Consider the following 23,089-nt stretch of genomic DNA (forward strand, 5'->3'; position numbering starts at 1 on the left):
CATTTATTTGCAGTCCTTCTTTTGACTTGATCAGTTCAGCTTGCAGCTTGGATGGGTTTTCTGCAACTGTTTCTTTGGTTTTGTGTCTTCTATGTTTATCTTATTTGTGGTTAGCGCTTTGTGGCAGTGCACTCACAGAAAGAAATGGAAATATTGACCACCACCACATAGAGACGAAATGACACAGTCATTTGCAGAAGCTACAACCACTGTTTGCAGAGTCATTCTCTAGAAAACCCTGGTTGTTTAAAAGCCGGTCTGCAATTGCTAAAACTAACTAACAAAATCAGATGAATCATGTACGACATAAGCGTCATAGACTCGCGGTTCTGTGGAACTTGTCTTCAAGACATTTAAAAATGCTGATATTTTTGGAAATTTTTCAGTAATGTCAAAAGTTAAGGCAATACTTTGTAACATCTAAAAATAGGTTTTTCGCTCTGAGGCAAGAATTGCTTTTTTGAAGCAATCTTTTTCAAGGCTTAATTATAAAAGTATGTCTACATATTTGACACGGAAGGGTAATTCCTTGTACAGTTTCAAGATCCTCCTTGTCTTGCCCTGGCCAGGCTCTTAAGTACAAAGCCACATTTACAGTGAGTGTTACTCAGCCGGTTTACTGTGTGACAGATCCGTGTTTATTCGTTTGGTTTTAGGGATTGTCAAATGAGCTCAATGGCTTCGCAGAAGAAATGTTTACACACATAATAGGTGTAACAAGTAAACTACAGAGTTGTGTACAGATATAGAGTATCTGTTCACTGCTTCTATCAGACCACTACTGCAAATTATGTGTAGCGTAATGATGCAAAGGAAATAATAACTTCCTTATTCTTTGGAAGCCAGTTTTATCAGTGGGCTGTTGTCTTCTGTCATTGATAAATCTGGTGTGATGGACTTTTTTGTAGCACATTTAAGATAGTATAAATATTTTTGTGCATATAGAATCTAAAGGTTTTTGCTTGTATAGCATTAGTAAAATTGTCAGTCTTTTAGAGAAATTTAGTCATGAAGCAGGTCTTTCTTTACTAGAGGATACATGTAAATATACAAATGTTTTTATTTTATAGAATCATATACACTATATTACATTAAATTTGTATACCAATTTTTTTTTATGTTTTTATATATATATATATATATTACTGCTATCAAATCGATTAATCATGATATCATCATATTAATAATCATATATATGTATATATATATTACTTAGGACTCCAAATGGCAACTGATATTGATTTTCATACCAATTTTCCTTAAACATGGAAATTTACCAATATTACAATAAACTGCATAGGCCCAACAATATGCATATGTACATGACATAGGCTCAAAAGTGAAATATTTTGTCCTCTAGGTGTCTCAGTATTATATTCTCAATGATTCAGTTAATAATTTTGCTGCCAATAATTAACTGCAAGTAAGTCAATCCATATTTAATATTGTGTGGGGTGTATTTTCTTTTACTTTGTGTTGTTTTGATCATGTTTTTTGAATATCAGGTGAATTGATTGTATGTAGTGAATCATAATGATGTAGAGTGTGACTGAATTCTTGCCAGTGCTTTGATGTCAACAACAAAAGAAGGAAGTTTAACTTTACACAATTAGAATATTAGTTGTATTTTATTATTCGCATCTAAAATTGTTTGTTTGCTTTTTAAGTTGCCCACAACCCCATTAGAACAGACCTGTCACCCATTTCTGGGTTACGACCCACCAGTTGAGAACCGTTGCTGTATATCATTGGTGTCCCACCCCCACCCAGCCGATACAGGGGGTCTATCGGTTGTCTTGACAACAAAGTCTGTCCACTGGAGAATCCGTCCCATAAATCAGCTCATGTGTGCGCAGACGAAAGTGAAAATTGATTTGTGGAACAAATAGTGGAAGTAGAGTACTAGTAGTACTGATAGCCTTTGTCTTTCTTTTGGAAAAGAACCTACATTTTGTCTGACCAACTTCTGCTTTGCACCTTTCCTAAAACAGGCATATAAATATTCTCACAATTTCATAGAAGTTGGAGGAGGTGCGGTAGCAGTTGTTAAGGGGCATTCGGATTGGCTGACGTGCATGAGAGCAAGACACATGTCATGAGTGAATGCTTCACTCCCCGCCCCTTATTGTGAAGTGTCTGGACTCCGGGGTTTATTTGGGCAATGTGCATGTGTGTGAGAGCAACAAGAAGAAGACCATAGTACATAGAAATAGAGCAAACAGACATAAACAACAACAAAAAAACCCCCCAGAAATACAGACTGATTAAGACTCCATTTACAGATTCACAGATGCTGTTGGAGAAGCTTTGCTGTGTCTGTCAATTCTACATGGACTTTTGAATGGGATTAATTTACTGCTTGATCACAGGACTCGTATCTCAGAAAGATGGAGGTCAGTACAGTTTACTTCTAAATCATCTTAACTTCTTCAGGTACATCTTTAGATCATTTCAACCCTCAGTGAGGTTTCAGAACTAGTAATATGAAAGCCATTGCAACCTACCAGCATGCTGTCAGTGTTTCAAAGAGGAACTGGGTTTCTCTACAATACTTTTTTTTCTTCTGGCCGATGACCAACTGCTGGGATTTCACTGTTCAGATGTGGTGTCAGCCCGTAACCCTTGCCCTCACCGCTCTGAGCCTCATATATAGACCCCCAAATGTGCAGAGGGTGCCGTGTAACGTGATGCCGCTAACCCTGAGAGTGAAAGGAAGAGAATGGCAATTTATGCCTGTCGTTAACATGCTCTCTTCTTTTGAGAATAGGGTCGAGTTAAGTTGGAGAGGTTACAGGTTTGATGGGGGATGAAACTTCAGTTGTAGGTGGAAATTAGCAATTTTACTATTCTTAGTGAAGAAAGTCCCTGCTCAATATGAGCATATTTTTCTGTGGTTATCTGATGCTGTTTTTGTATGGTGAAGAGCTTTGCGTTGGACTGCTGGTCTTTATTTGTCACTTCCAACCCCAGCTGCGGTTCACTCTTTCATACGCGTAATATTTTTTACAGTTTAAAAATAACTTTTTTTCAATTTTAATATATTTTTAAATGTAATTTATTCCTGAATTTTCAGCATCATTACTCCAGTCTTCAGTGTCACATGATCCTTCAGAAATCACTCTAATATGCTTATTTGCTGCTTTTAAGAAACATTTCTTATTATTATAAGTCGAAAACAGTTGTGCTGCTTCACATTTTTGTGGAAACTGTGATTTATTTATTTTTTTTAGAATGATTTGATGAATAGAATGCTGAAAAAAATATTATAAATGTCTTCTCTGTCACTTTTGAGCAATGTAATGCATCTTTGCTGTATAAAAGTAAAACAAAAAAATCTGATAACACTTTTTTTTTTACAGTGTCCTTGTTGCATATGTAACATGTACTTACCATAGTAATAACAGTAAGTTATCCATAATTATATGCAACTAACCCTCAACCAAATCCTAATCCTACCCTAACCCTATAGTAAGTACATGTTGTTAATTAATATTACACAGTACTTAAATATATAATTACACTGTAACAATGACACCTTAAAATAAAGTGTAACACAAAATTCTTACCAAGACTACTTTAATGGTTGTTAAAGTTAAAGTTTCTCCCTTATTTGACCTTTTGGCCAATTTTGCGCTCTTCCTTATTTAGTGTATTTTACTCATCTGCGATGTGGTGTGACGACAATGTGTTTCAAAATCACACCCACAGAGTCTGATTCTATGACCCACACTACCAACAAGAGATTAAAATATTAAAATGTTGTATTCTTTACGCAATCTAGGCTATATCTTATGGATAGGTCCTTAGTCAAATGGTTATGACCCTAAATTATTTGTGGAAACTTGATTTCCTTCAACCAAAACTAGTACCAAAGTAATTGAAAATGAGCATTTAATCAAACTCCCCCCTGTGGTGAAAATCAAGTTTTTAATGTTGTTTATGTGTCTATGTGGTGTTTTTAATATGCTTTAAGACAAACCATGTGCAAATTCATGTCTAAAGACTAAAGTCTTCTAAAGTCTAAAGACTGTTTTAAAAACGCGGTTTGAAATCGCTGGTGTTTCTTACGTCACAAACTACCTTGAAAACCAATCATGTACGTGCCAGAAGGCTTTTAGCAAAAATCGGGTGGATTTAGGCTAGCAATATAGCGGGTGTATGATGTATATTACAATCAGAGGTGGACGAAGTACACAACTTCCTTACTTGAGTGAAAGTATAGATACTACTGGTCAAATATTACTCCGTTACAAGTAAAAGTTGTAAAGACTGATTCTTACTTAAGTAAAAGTACAGAAGTACTCGTTTTTAAAAATACTTAAGTATCAAAAGTAAAAAGTAAATGTCAGTGCATTGTTTTATTATTGTTGTATGTAATACTTAAAGTACCGTATGCCTCTGAATCTACGCCTGCCTACCCTCATATCAATATCACATTTATTTCTAGAGCACAGTTCCAGTAGTGGGATTGAATGTGAGATTGAATAAGTGCACTCAATAACGTCCACAATGGTTTCGGACACCCAAATGGCTGTTCCCTCAAATATTGCCCTATTTAAAGTTTTTTGGCTTTTAGTATGAATATGTCAGCCTTACTGTTATCTATAAGCTAGTGTGCTCCAAAAAAGTGACAAAAGTCGCATTTAGAAGACCAAACCCAACGTTGAAAATGAAAATCAGGTTTATGTCAGGATCCAATGTCAGATTGACGTTGATCTCCAACGTTGGACAGACGTTGTATTGTGGTTGAAAATGAAAATCGGGTTGACGTCAGAAACCAACATCAGTCGGGTTCTGACGTCAACCCGACTTTTATTTTCAATCAACATCCAACGTCTATCTGACGTCGGGTTCTGATGTCAATCAGATGCAGGGTTCTGACGTCAACCCAACTTTCATTTCCAACCAAAATGCAACCCCTGCAACCAAAATCATCCACTGACTGATGTTACTTTCTACTCAAGGACCTTGACAGAATTGTAGTGGAGTAAAAAGTATGATATTTGTCTTTCAAATGTAGTGAAGTTAAAGTAAAAAAGTTTCCGGAAAAAATAATACTCAAGTAAAGTACAGATACTCAAAAAGTGTACTTAAGTACAGTACTCAAGTAAATGTACTTTGTTACTGTCCACCTCTGATTACAATGAACTATATGCCTGGAATATGCCAATGAACCATGTTTCCGTTCGCCATCTCAGAGTCAGACCTGCCAGAACGTCAGTGGGGAACACTGACGTTCTGGCAGGTCTGACTCTGAGATGGCGAACGGAAACATGGTTCATGTAACATTAGCAACTCACTATTAGCTGTTTGATAACATAGTCAAGCAAAAGGCTAATCATTTTAATTACCATTGTGTGTCCGACGTTGTAAAGAGCGATACCATTGTGCAGCATTTACCTCAGTAAGTTAACCGAGTGAATCTCTGAGCTGACGTGAGTGGAGGCTGGGCTAATTTGCATATACATTGTTCCAGGTATGCTAAATGAAGCAAGGGTGTAGTTACATTCAAGCTATTTTAAGGCATTTTTTCACAGAAAAAAAAAACATTTAAATATGTAATTTTGGTGATCAAGGATGAGTTTTAAGATTATTGACTTCAGAGGGACTTTAAACGAAGACTTCCTTTTCAATAAAAATAGTTTAATCAGCATATTACTTTTTGCAAGTTGTACTTACACTATTTAAAATAAAATACCATAAGATAGAACTTATAATTCTATAAGTTCTATAATTCTTCATTTGTCATGCATGTTCACATTTATGTCTAAATTTAACACAAGAACAGAAATAGCGCTGGCTAAACAACTGAAACACACTCTGAATTTGGGGAAATGGATCTGCAAACACTTGGTGACTTGGGCTTGATGTTGCCTCAGCTATAGAAAGACGCCAAAATGTGGTGACAACATGTATGCATAAAAAAGCAGAAGACATGAAGGGTCAGGAAATTGGCTTCTAAGAAAGAAAAAAGAAAAAAACTGCAAAATTGTCCACTCATCAGTCCTCATCGACCCTGACCCTTTATTTACAATATATCATAATCACGACTGGGGTAATCTGCTGTTTATCTTTATGTTGAATCTAATCATTGCATTGTGTAGATGTATGACATTTCCTGTGATGCATCAATTTCAAAACACTCAAATTTACAAAAGGGGAACTTTAAGCTAGTGTAACTGATAGTGATGATTTCACTCACTCATACAGAAACTCATATCTAAACATCAGTCAGTCATTATTAGCTCCTATATCCTCCCTGGAAAAATAAATAAATAAGAGTCATGTGAATCGATGGGTCCCAGGAAGTCGTCTCTGAGAAACAAGAGGTTTGAATATGATATCATCATTGACAGGAAATAGCAAGACAGAAGATTTATAGATACAAAGAGTTGGGGGTTCATGTTCACTGACCTACTTCTTACACTGTAAAAAATTATTTTTTGGTGACGTAAATACTATTGAAAAAAAACAATGTAATTTACATGAAAAAGTTAGTTCAGGCAAGAATTAAAAAAACTAAGTAAATTCCATATCAGTACTTAATTCAAGCGAGTAGAAATGAAAGCGTAAATATCAGCTCAATAAAATTAAGTAAAAATTACTCAACTTTTCTGATACTGGGGTTCCCATCATGCACTGGACCTTGAATAATTAATGAGGTTCATTTTTCACTGGTTTCCAGCTGTATTTACACTGTTTTATCATTGCTTTTGTTGTCAGGATTAGTAACTTGCCATTTTGTGACATTTCGAGTAAATTTTCTGATCCTACTCCAAATTTTTTTCAGTGTATCAATGCCTTACCATGACCTATCCAGATATCACTAACCTAAACTAAGTTTACGGTAGAACTCTCATTTACGGTTAAATGGGGACTTGGTTCAGTCATCTTTTTGATTGGATGGAGGCAGATCTGAACGCAAACTTGCAGTCAACTGTAAGAAAGGGACGGAGTTTAGCGGACTAAATCATCGGAGAAGCCCAGCATCATTAATCCAGTCTTCAGTGTCACATGATCCTTCAGAGATCATTTTAATATGCTGATTTTGTGCTCAAGTAAAATTTCTTATCAATTTTGAAAACGGTTGTTGTGCTTGTATTTTTGTGGAAACCGTTATACATTTTTTTGAACAGTAATTATTTATAATAGATATCTTTTGTAATGTCGTAATTTCTTTTAAAAAACGGTGATTGGAAAGCAAGTGGAATTTTTCTTGAGTGGACAATTTGCATGAAGCACATCTCAGATGCCCTACATTATGTGGGAAAGTCTAATATATCAACTTAAGGCAGCTTCCTGTCCCTATGAAGAGAGACGCTCTCATTGCCTGTGCCAGTGACCCTGTGTGCGCAAATATTTACTGCAAAGCAATCCTGTCAATCCTAGAGAAAATAGTCTTCTGAAATATAGACCACTTTGTCTAATCAACAGCAGTCTCAAATATGTGTGTAATTAAAGACAAAGTTCACTTTTTTCTTCTTTGAAACATGAAAGGTGAAAAATGTTTCTGTGTGGTTTTATCCATGTAATGAAAGTCAATGCGGTCCATTGTTGTTTGGACCCCATTGACTTTCATTGTATGGACACAACAGGTTAAAATTTTCTTTAAAATATAATCTTTTGTTTTTCACAGTTAAAGAGTTAATGGGTATTGCATTAGGAAGTTGTAAAGATGAAAAGATCTGATGTCTGTGGATGTCATTCCACGCACAGCTAGCATTGTTGTCTCGTACCTAATCATCTGCTGTGAAGTGCTGGTTTGACACTGAGGTTTCCACCCTTCACCCCCATGGGTTGAGAGGTTAAAGTGAATGAGAAGCCATTTTCACATAGTACATCACATTTCACAGAATCGCAAACGCTTTCTTTCTGTAGAAGCGTACACTTAAGATTACTTAGAAATTGCAGAAGCATCTTGTTCAAAGGAATGTATGTAGTTCTCTTGAGTAATGAATCTCAATTTCATTCTGAGTTTTGGTCATTGTGGGAGGAGCCTAACGTAATAAGTAAGATATAATGTACAGTCAGCAAGACAATAAACTCAACAGGGTGATCATCATCACATTATTTTAGCTTGCACAGCTAGTTACCAACTAAGTAATTGAATGAATATGACATATTCATTTATACAGAAATAATGAGATATTCCCTAAGTTTGGTAAGAATATTTTTGAAAGAAGTCTCTTACGCCAGGCTGCATTTATTTGATCCGAAATACAGTAAAAACAGTAAAATTGAGAAATATTATTACAATTTAAAAACTGTTTTCTATTTTAATATATTTAAAACATATTTTTTTCAAAATCATTACTCCAGTCTTCAGTGTCACATGATCCTTCAGAAATCATTTTAATATGCTGATTTGGTGCTCTAGTAAAATTTCTTATCATTAATGTTGAAAAAGTTGTGCTGCTCAATGTTTTTGTGGAAACTGTGATACATTTTTTAAGTAATTATTTTAAATAGATATCTTTTACAACAACATTATAAATTTCCTAATTTCTTAAAAGAAAGAAAAGAAAAGAAAAAAAAAAGAAAAGAAATTGATAATATCTATATTTGTAGGTTTTTAACAGTATATATATATATACAGTAGTTTGTCATCAAAAAGGTAAAAAAAAAAAATAGATATATATTTTTAGCTTTATCACCCAGCCCAAGTCATTTTAGTAAAATATAGCTGCGATTAACCAATCAAAATCAAGTTTTCCAGTAAATTGTGCAATAAATACTGTTAAAAACCTACAAATATAGATATTATCAATATGTTACAGCATAGCATGGTATAGCAGTTTTCATCTCACAGGAGAACAAGACATGTCGAGAGAGAGGGTGTGAGACATGAAGGAGAGAGACAGCTGCTTCTTGAGAGCTGAGGCCAGCTGTCCGAGTCTGATCCACACAAGCAGGCGTGTGCAGGAATCCCATCTGAATTTGACCTCCTTTCCCACTGTACACACGCGCATACTCCAAACACAAACTTAGAAATGTACACACTCAGCAATCTTCCCTTTTAAGACGTGTACGGTCATACACACCAGGGGCAAATTTAATAAACAGCCACAAAATTTCAGCACAGTATTTCAGCACAAAAATCTGCTGGTTAGACTACTTTGCTGTATGACACATTGTGAACAATGTTCAAAGCTATCTTTTTTTTTCTTTTTTTTTTGCAGAATTATGTTAAAAAGTATGAATAAATAAATAATTTTCGTGCTATTAGCATCACAAAACATAATGGCAAAAATAATGCTTTTCTTGAACAATCTCCCAGTCATCCATTGGCTGGGCAAATGGATAGCCCCGCCCCACACTCACTCCATTGGTTGAGCCAGTGTTGCTGTGTCAGGCAGGTCAAGATGCACAAACACAAACAGAACAATAATATATATATATATATATATATATATATATATATATACACACACACCTACATAGATGCCTCGTTAGCTGCTGTTTCTATGGGCCGCTATATGTAAGCGCTATACGTCTGCCAGGGTCAAAGCACTGAACACTCGAGAGCAAATTGATTGTGCGTCTGCAACCATATGCTTGTATAAATATCTATATACTAGGCTACAATAGATTTAAGCAGAGGATTTTGCCAAACTGACACAATACAAGACAAAGGCGTTAGCTAACATGACATTAAAAAGTTACCATAGTTTAAAAACCTGTAATATTGAGTTAACATATATAAAAACACAAACCGAAAGGTTATCCTATTTCTTCAGGAATTTAAATCTCAGTGGTTTTAACAACCAGAGGCTGTGTGATATTGTGGCATCTTGGAAATCTCATTGATTTTTACTGTTTGACAAGCATCTGAAATGTTGTCCATTCCAAGATGGCGGACGCATCGACGTGTGGAGCGGTGGCATCTGTGCAATGTGGCATCTACGTATGCATATCTATCCTCCCAAACTACGGATAACTTGCTCCTTTAAAACTGAATTTTCAAAGTTGCAAATAAAACAAAGATTTTTGGATTAAATGTCACGTTTAATAAGTTCTTTGCAATTGTTTGTGACGTTTACAAATGTTTTAAATTAAATCCAACATTATTTTCTTCCAGTGCAGTTTTCTCTGCATATTAAGTAACATCATAGAAACATCACAAAAATTGTCATTTTAAATGCACTGTCATTCCTTTCAGTGCAAACTTGCATCCTTTTTATGCAAACTAGGCATATTAATCATTGCAGATGTTCTGAAACCCCTGCTATTTTTCTGTTGTGCTATTAGCACTAATATAACAACCAACTGTGATCAAAATGAACACATTCTCTGTCAGTTTTATATCAGTATCAATGTGCTCATGAAGATATATAGATGACACACATAACCACAAGAAATACATATATTATTTTGAATGCTGGCAAAACTACATCACGCTATAACTACTTTAAAGTATGTTGAGTGCAACTTTGAGTTTCGTTCTCATTTGCAGCTAAGTTCCCATGCACACACAAAGCATGCTGGCACAAGCCCTGTTGTGCTTTGGTCTGTGTGGCTCAGAGTAGGAGGGCTTGCGGTTTGTTGTGGTCTGCGTGCGTTAACCAGAGTCCATGTTGCAGTCGATGCAGGCCTTGTGAGCGGAACAGGTGCTCGGTTTGTCATCCATGTGGGCTGAATAGAGGCTTTGTCACTGAGGGACCGTCCATGAGCCATTTAAGGCAGTGCTTGTGTCTGCCTCTTATCGGCAGGGAGAGGAGGTTTGAGGAAGGAAGGCTGCCGTGTGCGTGTGTGTGTGTGTGGGGGATGGGGAGCTGAACATCAGCTACACATGCATACATGTACATTGCAATGAAGAGGAGGTGGTCACCTATTTCTGCAGACAGCTATTTATTTTAGCGGTTATATTTAGAAGTGATATTAGGGTGGCGGTTATATTTTGAAGCGTTGTTATAGGGTGGTTCTGAGTCAGTCCAAAAATCTAATATTTTGCTAAATACAAGATGGGTTTACAGCACCTGCAAATGATTTTCACTTGTTTCTTATAAAAAAAGAAAGAAAAGAAAAGTGAATTAAAAGGATTAGATTAAATGTAATAATAAAAATAGAATTAAGGTAATACAAAATAGAATATAATACTTTTTTAATATATATATATATATATTTATAATTAAAAAATATATGATATGATTAGATCATGTGAAAAAGAAAGGACACCCTTTTGAATTCTATGGTTTTGTGTATCAGGACATAATAGAAAATCATCTGGGCGACAGCAGCTCTTAAAATAAGGTAAATACAACCTCAGATGAACAAAAATGAAAATTACCCCTTGATTTACTCACCCTCAAGTCATCCTAGGTGTATATGACATTCTTCTTTCACACAAATTCAATTGGAGCTATATAAAAAAAATGTCTTGGCTCTTCCAAGCTTTATAATGGCAGTGAATGGCCATTTATGTTTTGAAGTCCATCAAAGTGCTTACTGCTTCCATAGGCGCTGCTAATCAAATGTCTTTGATTAATTGATCATCAGCATGTGTGATCACCTCTATAAAAGCAGAGGTTTTGGAAGATTGTTGGTCTGGAGCCAAGGAGGAAAGACATCCGCAATGATCTTAGAGAAGCAATTGTTGCTTCCATCAATCTGAGAAGGGTTATATGACCATTTCCAAACAAGTTGAAGTCCATTATTCTACAGTAAGGAAGGTTATTCACAAGTGGAAAACATTCAAAACAGTTGCCAATCTTCAGGAGTGGACATCCCAGCAAATTCACCCCAGGGTCAAACCGTGCAATGCTCAGAGTAATGGCAGAACACCCAAGAACTACACCTCAGACTACAGTTCACGTTCAAGTTCATGGCAGTACAATTAGAAAAAGATGGGACAAGTATGGCATGTTTGGAAGAGTTGCCAGGAGAAAGCCTCTTCTCTCTAAAAAGAACATGGCAGCACGTCTTAGGTTTGCAAAGTTGCATCTGGACAAACATCAAGACTTCTGGGACAATGTCCTTTGGACAGACGAGACCAAAGTGGAGATGTTTGGCCATAATGCACAACGACAAGTTAGGCGAACCGAAAACTAAACACAGCATATTAGCACAAACACCTCATACCAACTCTGCCGCACTAAGGCAAAAGGCCGTAACTTCAATTTTTGGCGAAAATGAGTTATTGTAATTTTTAGGACAATAAACATAAGTTTTATCATATAGACAAACATCAAGTTTCAATTCGATTGTTTTTTGGGTGGAATAAGATTATGTTTTTGCCGTAACTTCAAAAAGCCAAGGGGAAACTATGGTAGAAGCCCGTAACGTCAGTTACGGCTTTATGCCTTCGTTTCTCGCTGCTCCTGAACACTCGAATGAAGTTACGGGTGCACTGCCGTGAAGTTACGGCACTCTGCCTTGTTCTAACCGACCATCGAAGTATTGCCGCGCTGGAGTTACGGGATGTAGCAATTAAATAACCTCAGACACACACGTACATATTTCACAGTGATTGCTTTTGTTAGGTTTGAAGAATGGCATACTCTCGGGGGAAAATGATGGTGGAGATGGCTTTGAATCTTTAACATCCAATAATAGCTAGCGGTAGCTACTTCACAAACTAGATACAAACACTTTTCGAGCCATAATCAACAATTTATCCAGTAACAAGCACTGAATAGAGCAGGCTTGTATGATATCTTAATTCACAGCCCGTAATACAAAGCTACATGTACAACTGAAATAAAATATGCTTCTCAGTCTAGCTCTCGCCTGCCAATGACAGTCCACTGACTGAAAACTACGCGAGTTGGTTGGTTGGAGCCGCAACGACACACCCATTATACACCAGCAAGAATAATTTAGAGCCTACCTTTTGTTGAACCTTGGTTAAAATCCATGTCAAACAACCGACGAGAAAGCAAATCCATTACATCCACCACGAATTTTTAAAACTTGCTACCGGCTCTAAAACTGAAGTGTGTGTGTGTGTGTGTGTGCGCGTGCGTGCGTGAGTGCGTGAGAGAGAGAGAGAGAGGCGCGGACGCGATCCCACTGTTCGATCGCGCCCGCACCTCTCTCTCTCTCTCTCTCTCTCTCACACACACACACACACACACACTTCAGTTTTAGAGTCAGTTAAAAAAAAAAAAAAACTTTAAATGTTCCACATCTTTTATACTTTAGTGATGTTAATCACCTTTGTTTTATTAAATTCATGTTAATTAAAACCATTCATACTTTTCCAACTATTCTCACTACTTTAACTTCTTGTTGATACATGTAAAGCCATTTTTATCATAGTGAGTCCAATTTTAATATTGCTTACATTTTAAGCATGACATTGGCTATAAAATATAAGTTAAGGTCTTTTGCCTTGGTATGACCAATTGTCATTTTGTGGGCAATGCTAAGGCAGAATACAGTAACTTCCGAAAAAGGGTCAAAGGTCAAATTTGAGTTCAACATTTTTTTGTAGATGGGTTAATAAAGGTATACACTACAACATGTGAAAATTACAATATTATACCTATAACTCAATTGCCAGGACATTAAGATAACTTTAAAGTCATTTTTCTCAGTTTCACACTCTGGTGAGTTAAGGTCTTTTGCCTTAGTAGGGCAGAACTGTCCATCATGCTAATGGAGGGCTTATGATTTTTGGCTTGTTTTGTAGCCACAGGACCTGGGTATGTATACCAAAGTATTCTAATCTAGAGTCAAATGTTTCTAGTGTCCGACAGCTAAAGCTTGGCTGAAATTGTGCCATGCAACAGGACAATGATCACAAGAACACCAGCAAATCTACAACAGAATGGCTGAAAAATAAAAGAATCAAGGTGTTGCACTGGCTCAAACAAAGTCCAGACCTCAACCTGACTGAAATGCGGGACCTTAAGAGAGCTGTGCATAAAAGTGCCCACAAACCTCAATGAACTGAGCCAAAATTCCCCAAGAATGATGTGAGAGACTGATACTGTCATACTGAAAGGAATTACTTCAACGTGTTGCTGCTAAAAGTGGCTCTACAAGCAATTGAATCATAGGGCATACTTAGTTTTCACCCATTGCTTTTCCATTTTGACATTATTTTTGTTAAATAAATAATGACATGGAAATTTTGTCATGTGTTGTTGTTCATCTGAGGTTGTATTTAAGACCTGCAAACAAACAACCAGATGATTTTTATTATGTTCTTTTGATTCGTTAAACCATACAATTCTAAAGGGTGTCCTTTATTTATATATAATATATGTGTGTGTGTCAGACAATACTGCACGCTTTGAATGACCTTACATTTCCCGAATGATGAAAAAGTAATTAAAATCTAACCTGAACATTTAAACTGTTATAATTTAATTGTATTTGATTTGTTGTATGTCACTGATAATAAAGCTGAGTGACTGATAGATAGTTGTGTAACAGCCTGTGCTCATTCAAGGTATTCCTCCATAATGTGCTCCAGTGCTGTGTGGAACGTGATGTTTAATTTCAAGCATGTGCACTGTTGCTGCTGAGGAATTTGTGAGCACATGGGACGGGGTTTAAAGAGACGTGTGCACATACTACAAGCGTGTGTGTGTTGATGTGAGCTGAGCGAGTGGCTCTCCAGATGTCACACACATCAAATATCTTGTTTACTGTATGATTTGCAGGTGCAGGTGTTTGTGTTTGTGTCTGAGGGCCTATTTATACATAACTGTAAAGACATCTAAAGTACTTGAGTATCAAACTCTGGAAACGCTATTGAATTTACAGTCTCGTATTTATGCTAAAAATGATTTGAATGGATTCATTGTCCAACCTGTTTCCCACCGATAAACAGTCTAGACCAGAAACCCAAATTTTCTATTTTGGGGATTTTAAAATGTAGACATATAAGGAAGTATGTGGAAGATGTTTCCTTTTTTTTTTTAAAGACAATTGTTGTAGGAAGTGCAAACCAAGCATGAGAAAGGCTTTTCATCCATACACCTTATGCACATATTCTTTGGATCAGTAAGATATTTTGAAATGTTTTTGAAATAAGTCTCTTATGCTCATCAAGGCTGTATTTATTTGATCAATAATACAGTAAAACAGTGATATTATGCAATATTATTGCACTTTTAACAAAATTTCTATTTGAATATATCTTCAAATGTAATTTATTCCTGTGATGGCCAAGCTAAATATTCTCCATCCTTACTCTACCTGTGTCTCCAGTGTCACATAATCCTTCAGAAATCATTCTAATATGCTGATTTGCTGCTCAAGATACATTTCTTATTATTATCAATGTTGAAAACAGTTGCTTAAAATGTTTATGGAAACATATACCATTTTTTAGAATTCTTTGATGAATTGAAAGGTTTAGCATGTATTTGAAATCGGAATTTTCTATAACATTAAATGTCTTTACTGTCACTTTTGATACATTTGTATGTGTCCTTGCATAATAACAGCATTCATTTCTTATAAAAAAAAACTTACTGACCCCAAAGTTTTGAATTTATAGCTGTAACAAAAGCTTTTATCTTAACTTTTATCAAGATGATATCGATACTGGTAGTATAATATTGCAATAAGGCAAAGAAAAAAGTATTTTGGCAAAGAAAAATATATTTGTGTTGGATTTGTGCTGCCTATCTGAAGAAAGTGTAACTAGGGAACAAGGATCACATGGATTCTTTCAGCAGGGCTACAAAGTCATGCCTAGTTACGCACTGGCCCATTATCTTTGTCACACGAGGCCATTGTTTATTCAAAGCCAATTGCAAGACAGCACTGCCATCCGTGGTGCTTCTTCATTGTGTGTCATTGTCATTACGTGTCTTCGTCTGACCAGAACTTGTCATAAGGGACTAATCTCTCATATCTTCTGTCTTCTGTTTCCTTCAGACCCTGTATGCCAGAGCTCTCTATGACAACACAGCCGAAACTGAAGATGAGCTGGCTTTTCGCAAGGGTGACATCATCATAGTGCTAGGGAGAAATGCGGGGAGCATCGGTTGGTGGAAGTGTTCTCTTCATGGACGTCAGGGCCTGGCACCAGCGAACCGCCTGGCTCCTCTTTCCCCGGCAGAGGCTGAGAAACTTTATACGAAATTAAGTGCACAGAGAGACTTCTTGAGCGACCATAGCCATCAGAACATCTATCAAACTCCAAATGCTACCAAGCCATCGGGGATTCCAATTTATGAAGAAATGAATACAATATATAAAGTGCCCCATCAAGCCAACCCTTCACCAGATAAGCCCACGGCACAAGAGGATCCAGAAGGAACCAGGTCTCCACATAAAGTAAGTCTCTCATTGGATCAACAGCACCTTTTCTATTACTGGGTCATGTTTATGTTTTATGCCATAGTTAGTTCCTGAGTTTGAATTTGATTGGCCCAACAGCACTGGAACTTCTTAAATTCACAGTATTAAGGCCATGGGAGAGGATTTGTGAATGACAGGGATGTAACGCAAATGATGCGGGTAGGTCACATGACAATGATAACATGACGAATGAATAGACCTTATGCACCAGAACAAGCGTGCAGCCATCTTTAGATTTTTGTCTTTGAACTTCCATTTTTGCGGTAGCCCTGTATATTTCTATGGCATCGCTGTCAAAGAGTAGGCTAATTAGCTGGTGAAGTGGATTTACTTATTTTAGAGTTAGGGAAAGATGTTCGGATGAAATCGGATGTCATAACAAATGCCAGTAGACCGGGAAGATTTTAAAACAGCGGTTCATTCATAAATCTGTAAGATCTTACCTTGATTCTGTGGAAATACAAACCGGAAGACAGAACACAACGAGCGCAGCTCTTAAAAGGGGCGGAGCTATATACAGTAAGGTCTATAGGACACCCAGATTACATTTATACTACACATATTCATATTATATAGAACATATTTTTCAACAGTCACAAAGTGTTTACTTGTGTTTACAAAAGAAGTACATACTCATACAGTAGTATGCTATTTCAGATGCAGCCACTATCTTTATGAGTGAGTCATTGATTTATTCTCCCAACCGATTCATTCAAAAACAATGATTCGTCCAAGACCAGAAAAAATTAATAATTCATGCAAAGGATTTCGTTCTAAAACACTGATTAATGTAGTAATGAAACAGTACTGTTGAAGTGTGTCTCAGAGACATGCAATGGTTGCAACTTTGCCTGAAACTATTTTCGTTGGCAGAGCAAAAAAAAAAAAGACACTGAAATTTTTCAAAAATGTAAGTTACTCAATTTTAACTTTGTTTATAGAACTGTTGTATATAAGCAATATCACCTTTGCAATCATAAAAGACAGATGATGTAGATGATGTAGTACAGTATACATTGAACTGAGGCAAACAACAAGCAAGGTCTCGGAAACCCCTGCTGGCAAAGAGTTTACAGATGGGGACCAGGGGCCTCTCTCTGCGGGGACAGGTATGTAGCACAGGGGCTTTATGAGCTCATAAAAGAGCAGATTTCAGACACCACTAACTGCAACCAGAAAATCTAGGGCTGAGGACTAGAGAAAGAATGAGAGAGGGGAAGAGAGAAAGACAGAAAGAAAGAGAGAGAGAAGAGTCTGTGCAAGTTACTGTGTAATAGGTGAGGCAACAGGGTGCACATGTTGCCCACTTCCCCTCCTGCTTCAGGGAGAGAAGTTTACTATTGCAGCTTATAACATGGCTTTAATTAGAAAACTGGGTTAACAGGGCACAAATACAGTAAAGTGCACAGTACTTTCAAGGATCCTGTCTTGCAGTAAGAAGCGGGCCACGTGTTGCCACCTCCACAGAGTATTGAAGTGTTTGTTTGTTGAGTTAGTTTTGTGACTAGACATACATTTTTGCTCTTTTCAGGCTCTAACTGCTCATCCCAGAACTGGTATAGAAATATATGATGTCCCAAGCTCGGTGAGAAAACCCTCCTTGTTCACAGTAAGTCCTCTTGAGGTTTTCTTTTTAAATCTGTTCACTAGTCCAGGGTTTTCCAACTGAGGTCAAGGGACCCCCAGAGGGCTGAAAGGGGGTCTGCAGATTTTTTTTTTTTAGAGAAAACATGGTGAAATGCAGAAAATAAATAAAAATGTAGAAATTATATAGTTAGAAATCTGATTTAAAATTACAGAAAACATTTTAATGTTTAATTCTGATTTTTGCACAATTGATTGTTTTATCAGTATGAACATATTTACAGTATAAATCATAGTTTTAATTTAAAAAATACAATTTCCTCAGGTTCATACATCTAATATTGATAGCAGGTTAAAAAAAAAGAGATGCATTGTATTTTTTAAAATTAATTATTTGTTTTGTTTTCACATTAGTATAGTGACAATATCAAACCACTTATCTGATTTTGGAAACAATGGTGTTTTTGTGTGTGTTTTTTAACAAAGATTTTTTTATTTGGGGGTCCCAATTGAAAAGTTTGAAAACCTTCACACTAGCAATTTTTGGTTATACAATCAAAAGTTCATAGAGACAGTGATGGTCAGCTTTAGAAATACTCTGCAAAATAATATTGATAAAATTGAACTTCATAAACTGTGTAACTTGTCTTTTGAAGCCATCTACACGGCAGCCTTTGGAAAGGGAAACATTACTGACGTCAAGCACAGAGTTGCCTAAAAGATATGAAATGCTACAAAATGCAAGATGCCCAATTGCAGCCAAGAAACAAGTAGGAATGGTAATGCCTGTACAGTAACACATAAAAACATATTAAAAACATTCAAGAAGTCTTCACTGATGTAACCCTGATTCAATACAAATGCTGAAACAAATCAATTTGTGAGATTTCAGAACCATTTCTAACTGAAAACTTCAATACTTTTGCTTCTATTTTAGGTCGCCACTATACACCCATTAGTGTCCCAAGACCCCAATTATGACATCCCAGTACCCTCCATCAGTAAAGATATTCAAAAGCCTCCATGTGCTTTTATTACCATGCCGAAACCCTCTGAATGGATTTATGATGTGCCTCTCTTCCCACAAAAACCTGGTTATTTCGGAACCATGCCAGCCAAAACTATTAATTCAAACAAGCCTCTTTATGACACTTTGCCAACACACAATTGGTCTGAAAGGAAGCACGTTGTCGTCCAGTCCCTCTATGACATCCCCAAACCGAGTAATCCCGTGGTGCAATCTTGTACAGACACTGGGAAATCAACAAATGCATGCATCTATGATGTCCCACCTTGCCTTATACAAAAAGAGACCCCTGTAGTGTTACCCAAACAGCAAAGCCTTCCTGAAGTGGACTCTTTTAAGAGCCACGAACCCCTTGACTACAGGGGTAAACCTGGACTCATGTATGACCAACTTCCACATTGGCCCTCAAGAGACAGGACAATGTCCAGGCAGGCTGTGGAAGGGATGATTAGAATGGACAATGAAAATAACAAAGACCATCAGAGGAGCTCAACGGTGTCCACTTCCTCCACGGCTTCCAGTTCTTCCAGGAGCTCTTGCGACTCCTTCATGCTGAGTTCTCCGGAACCCGAGCCCTTGCGTGAGGTCACGCTTTCACAGGAGGAAGCTGGCAACAGGTTGCTTGAGCTGCAGGAAGTGGTGTGCCAATCCGTGCCCAAGCTTATGCTGTTCGTCAGCAGCCAATGGAGGAGCAGAGGGCACCTGGAACAGCACCTCCATAAGATCCGCACGGCTGCCGAAGACGTGACTGACTCCGTCAATTGCTTCTTGAACTTTGCCTTGGATGTCAGAGGGAATGCGCAGCGGCTGACAGACTCTAACCTCCAGACCAGGCTCCTGAAGCAGCTCTCCATCGTCGAAGACTCAGGCTTGATCCTTCAGCAGGCTGCAAGCGCTCTACGAGATCTGGGCTGGCTGCTTGACAAGCTAGTTCAGGATGCCGGTCAGTCCCAGACGCCTGACCACCTGGAGCGGTTTGTTATGGTGGCTCGGACCGTACCAGAGGATGTGAAGAGACTGGTGTCCATCCTGATCGCAAATGGAAAGCTTCTTTTCAGAGTGCCGACTAAGGAACCAGACATGGTGGAGGACGTAGGCTCATCTAAATGGAGAAGTAAACGTGAACCAATGGTAGACTCAGGAATAGATGAGAGTGACTATGTGCAACTTCAGGTAAGCAAATCACACTACAGGCTACTCTTATTAACATTAATAGAGTTAATGAGTTATATTAATAATAAAAATGCTGTTACTCTAAATTTTGGATCCATACCGATAAGCCCATAATTATTTGCATGTTATGGCCTATAACCAATAAATGGACGATTTTAAAAAGTTTTTTGTTAGAAATTTATACTGTAAAATAAATAAAATATTAAATATAAATAAATGAAATAAATCAGAAATAAAACGCTAAAAACTAAGAAATCAATCATTGTAAATGCTACAAGTGAATTTAAACATCACAGCATTGCAATGTACAGTATGAAAAATGGATATTCATTTTGAGATTTGTTGAAGATAGCATTTAATAGTGCTATTAAATTATTGATTTGACTTGCATTAATGACAGCAAGGGTCATCTAACATGCATGATAAATGATTATTATTTTAAATCTGTAATATCTGCTGATATGGTGCTGATATATCTTGCATCCCTGCTACAACAACTAATGATTAAATTTTTGTATGTAATGTATATACTAACTTTCAAAAGTTTGTCTAAATATTGTTAATATTGTTTGCCTAAATATTTTTAACCAATGTTATTGCTTTTCAACAGACAAAGATAGAGTTTGACCAACAACCAAAACCAGCAAAGAGCAGCTTTAAAAAGAAAAATGGTGATAACTTGAAAAAACAGGTAAAAACGTGTGACGCTCCCAGTACAGCTCACAGTATTGTGTTCAAAACTTCTATTGATTTGGACTTTCTAAACAATTTCATTATTTATTGTGTCTTCGACAGGTTTCCAAATCACAACCCGTTAGCACAACCTCCAGTCCACTCCAAACCTCCAGGAAGCCTTGCATCTCTGACCACTGCCGGCTATATTTTGGAGCCATTCAGAAGGCCATCAGCGTGTTTTTAAGTAGTCTGAATGATGGCCAGCCTCCTGAAAAATTCATCTCCCACAGCAAGCTGATTATTATGGTAGGCCAAAGACTTGTGAACACTCTGTGTAGTGAAGCGAAAAGTCGAGAAGCCAACCGGGAAATGTTGTCTATGAGCACTCAGCTGTGTGCCTATCTCAAGCAACTGGCTATAGTGACCAAGAAGGCAGCTGTGAACTTCCCTGACAAATTGGCTGTCCAGGAGGCACAGGACATTGCCAAAGAGTTGGCTCAAAGGGTACAACACTTCAGAATGTCGCTGGACGTCTGAGCAGCAGTTTTGCCATCTGGTAGCCCAGTTTATCGTGAGAGATGGGCTGGTGAAGACAACATGCCCCAGACAGCAAAATAGTGTCGGCCCAGATCCGGCACAGTTCTGGACCGTGTGGAATCCAAGTGTACCAGATGTGGGCCGGATCTGGGCCGACACTATGTTGCTGTCTGGGATGGTATTTATGGAATATCTCAATTTCTGTGATTTTTATGCGAGTCTAAAGCAGCCACCCTTAAACCGAACCCCACAATTTTTTGTTTTGTTTAACATGTTAGTCTGGATGAGGAGGCAGTGTTAAAGGTAACAAAGGGACCACTTATAATTATAACCTCAATTAATGATATTGAGAGTATGTTTGCATGCACAACATATGCTAATGCAAGAATAAAAGCATTACTAAATATCAGTAATGTATAGACATTTAAAATGTAAGTGTTGCAATCAGGTTTTGCTTTCACCTTTTATTATCTGATATGGGTTATTAAGAAATATCATTGTATGATTGTGCATGTAAACATACTAGATAAAGACAAAGCAGAAAGCATGATAGTTGCTGTGTAGATGTTAAAGTAATAGTTCACCCAAAAATGAAACTTCTTTCATTATTTAGTCCATCCTCATTTTGTTTAAACCTGTCTTTCTGTGAAACACAGGAGAAATTCAAAACAATGACACACTTTTTTTTAGTACAACAGTTTATAACAATCATGTCAAGCTCCAAAAAGGATAAAACAACAAATCTAATGAATGAATACATGAATGAATGAATCTTATGACTTATGAATGAATGATGGCTTTTAGTCTATTACTTACTCATAGCTAGAGTAATGTAGACTAATTTTATGGTGCCTTGGTCCATTTTGGAGCTTGAGACACATTAAGTTTCTTCATTTTTCGGGCGAACTATTCTTTTTAAAGACAGTGATACAGTAACAGTCTTAAACATGACCTGTGCATTTATCTGTTGCATTCTTTCTGATGTACTCACTCAGCCAAACCTCAGACTTTAAATTGCACTTTTATAAAGCCATACTGTATACAGATTTTTGGTCATAAGTAGACAAAAATGTATGTAGATGTTGTATGTGGCACTTTTTCGTATAATAATTGAAAATGCAGTGTTTCAGCAAAATGTAAATATTTCTTCAGTACAATTGATGTTACAGTTTTTGTATACTTTGTCAATTTTTCTAGTTTTCAATATTCAGTTTTCACACAGTAGGAATGTAGAATCCTCTGTTTCTTCAGTTGTCTGTGAAACGATTTCTTTTCGACACAAATAAAATGATACCAACATTTTCTGTCTGTATGTACTGAGACATTTCTCAAAATATATGCTTTCACAGAAGAAAGTCATACAGATTTAAAATGACAGAAGGGAGAGTAAGTTGACTTAATTTTTTTAGCACAACGTTAAGGGACATTTAAAGTTATGAAAAGAATGAAAAGAAATCAAATGACAGATTACCAGTGTGGTAGATAGAATTAGATCATATCTTATCACCAATGTGTGCCAAATGATCTGCTTCTAATGAGAAACATGTTGCTTCTCATGTACAAAAATAAATAACGCATTGGCGCCCTCTATCGATTAAACCTTGAAAAACGTTGAATTTTTCTGTAACCAGGGTCCCAAACCAGACCCTCAGCCAACAGATGGACCCCTAGTATTAAAAAATCTATTCATTAACTTTAAGAACATTAACAGTTATTAATGTATTATATAATTCACTTTCGATTCTAGATCTAACGAATAGTAAAACAACTATAGTTGTCACACTCACAACTGAAATTATGTCCGTTACCGTAGCGTAGCAAATACAGCTGATT

The 23,089-nt window shown here is 36.9% G+C and overlaps 1 protein-coding gene across 2 annotated transcripts; it reads left to right on the forward strand.

Moving 5' to 3' along the window:
* Positions 1-2,127: 2,127 nt before the first annotated feature.
* On the forward strand, positions 2,128-22,560 carry cass4 (Cas scaffold protein family member 4). 2 transcript variants are annotated; one of them, XM_084100378.1, is made up of 7 exons: positions 2,128-2,393; positions 15,835-16,236; positions 17,792-17,869; positions 18,501-18,623; positions 18,782-20,044; positions 20,655-20,735; positions 20,840-22,560. In XM_084100378.1, exons 1-7 carry the CDS (start codon positions 2,388-2,390, stop codon positions 21,254-21,256), a joined length of 2,370 nt encoding a protein of 789 aa, XP_083956504.1. In that variant the 5' UTR covers positions 2,128-2,387; the 3' UTR covers positions 21,257-22,560. The 2 variants fall into 2 exon arrangements, with proteins under 2 accessions (XP_083956504.1, XP_083956505.1); XM_084100379.1 differs by having other exon boundaries at positions 18,501-18,614.
* The last annotated feature ends 529 nt before the right edge of the window (positions 22,561-23,089 follow it).

The sequence above is a fragment of the Abramis brama genome, assembly GCF_963993115.1.
Source record: "Abramis brama genome assembly, chromosome: 23".
In the NCBI taxonomy this organism is placed as follows: domain Eukaryota; kingdom Metazoa; phylum Chordata; class Actinopteri; order Cypriniformes; family Leuciscidae; genus Abramis; species Abramis brama.

Coding starts and splice junctions, on each gene's coding strand:
- cass4 (XM_084100378.1), top strand. Junction 16,237..17,791: donor GAACCAGGTCTCCACATAAA/GTAAGTCTCTCA, acceptor TGCTCTTTTCAG/GCTCTAACTGCTCATCCCAG. Junction 17,870..18,500: donor GAAAACCCTCCTTGTTCACA/GTAAGTCCTCTT, acceptor TGTCTTTTGAAG/CCATCTACACGGCAGCCTTT.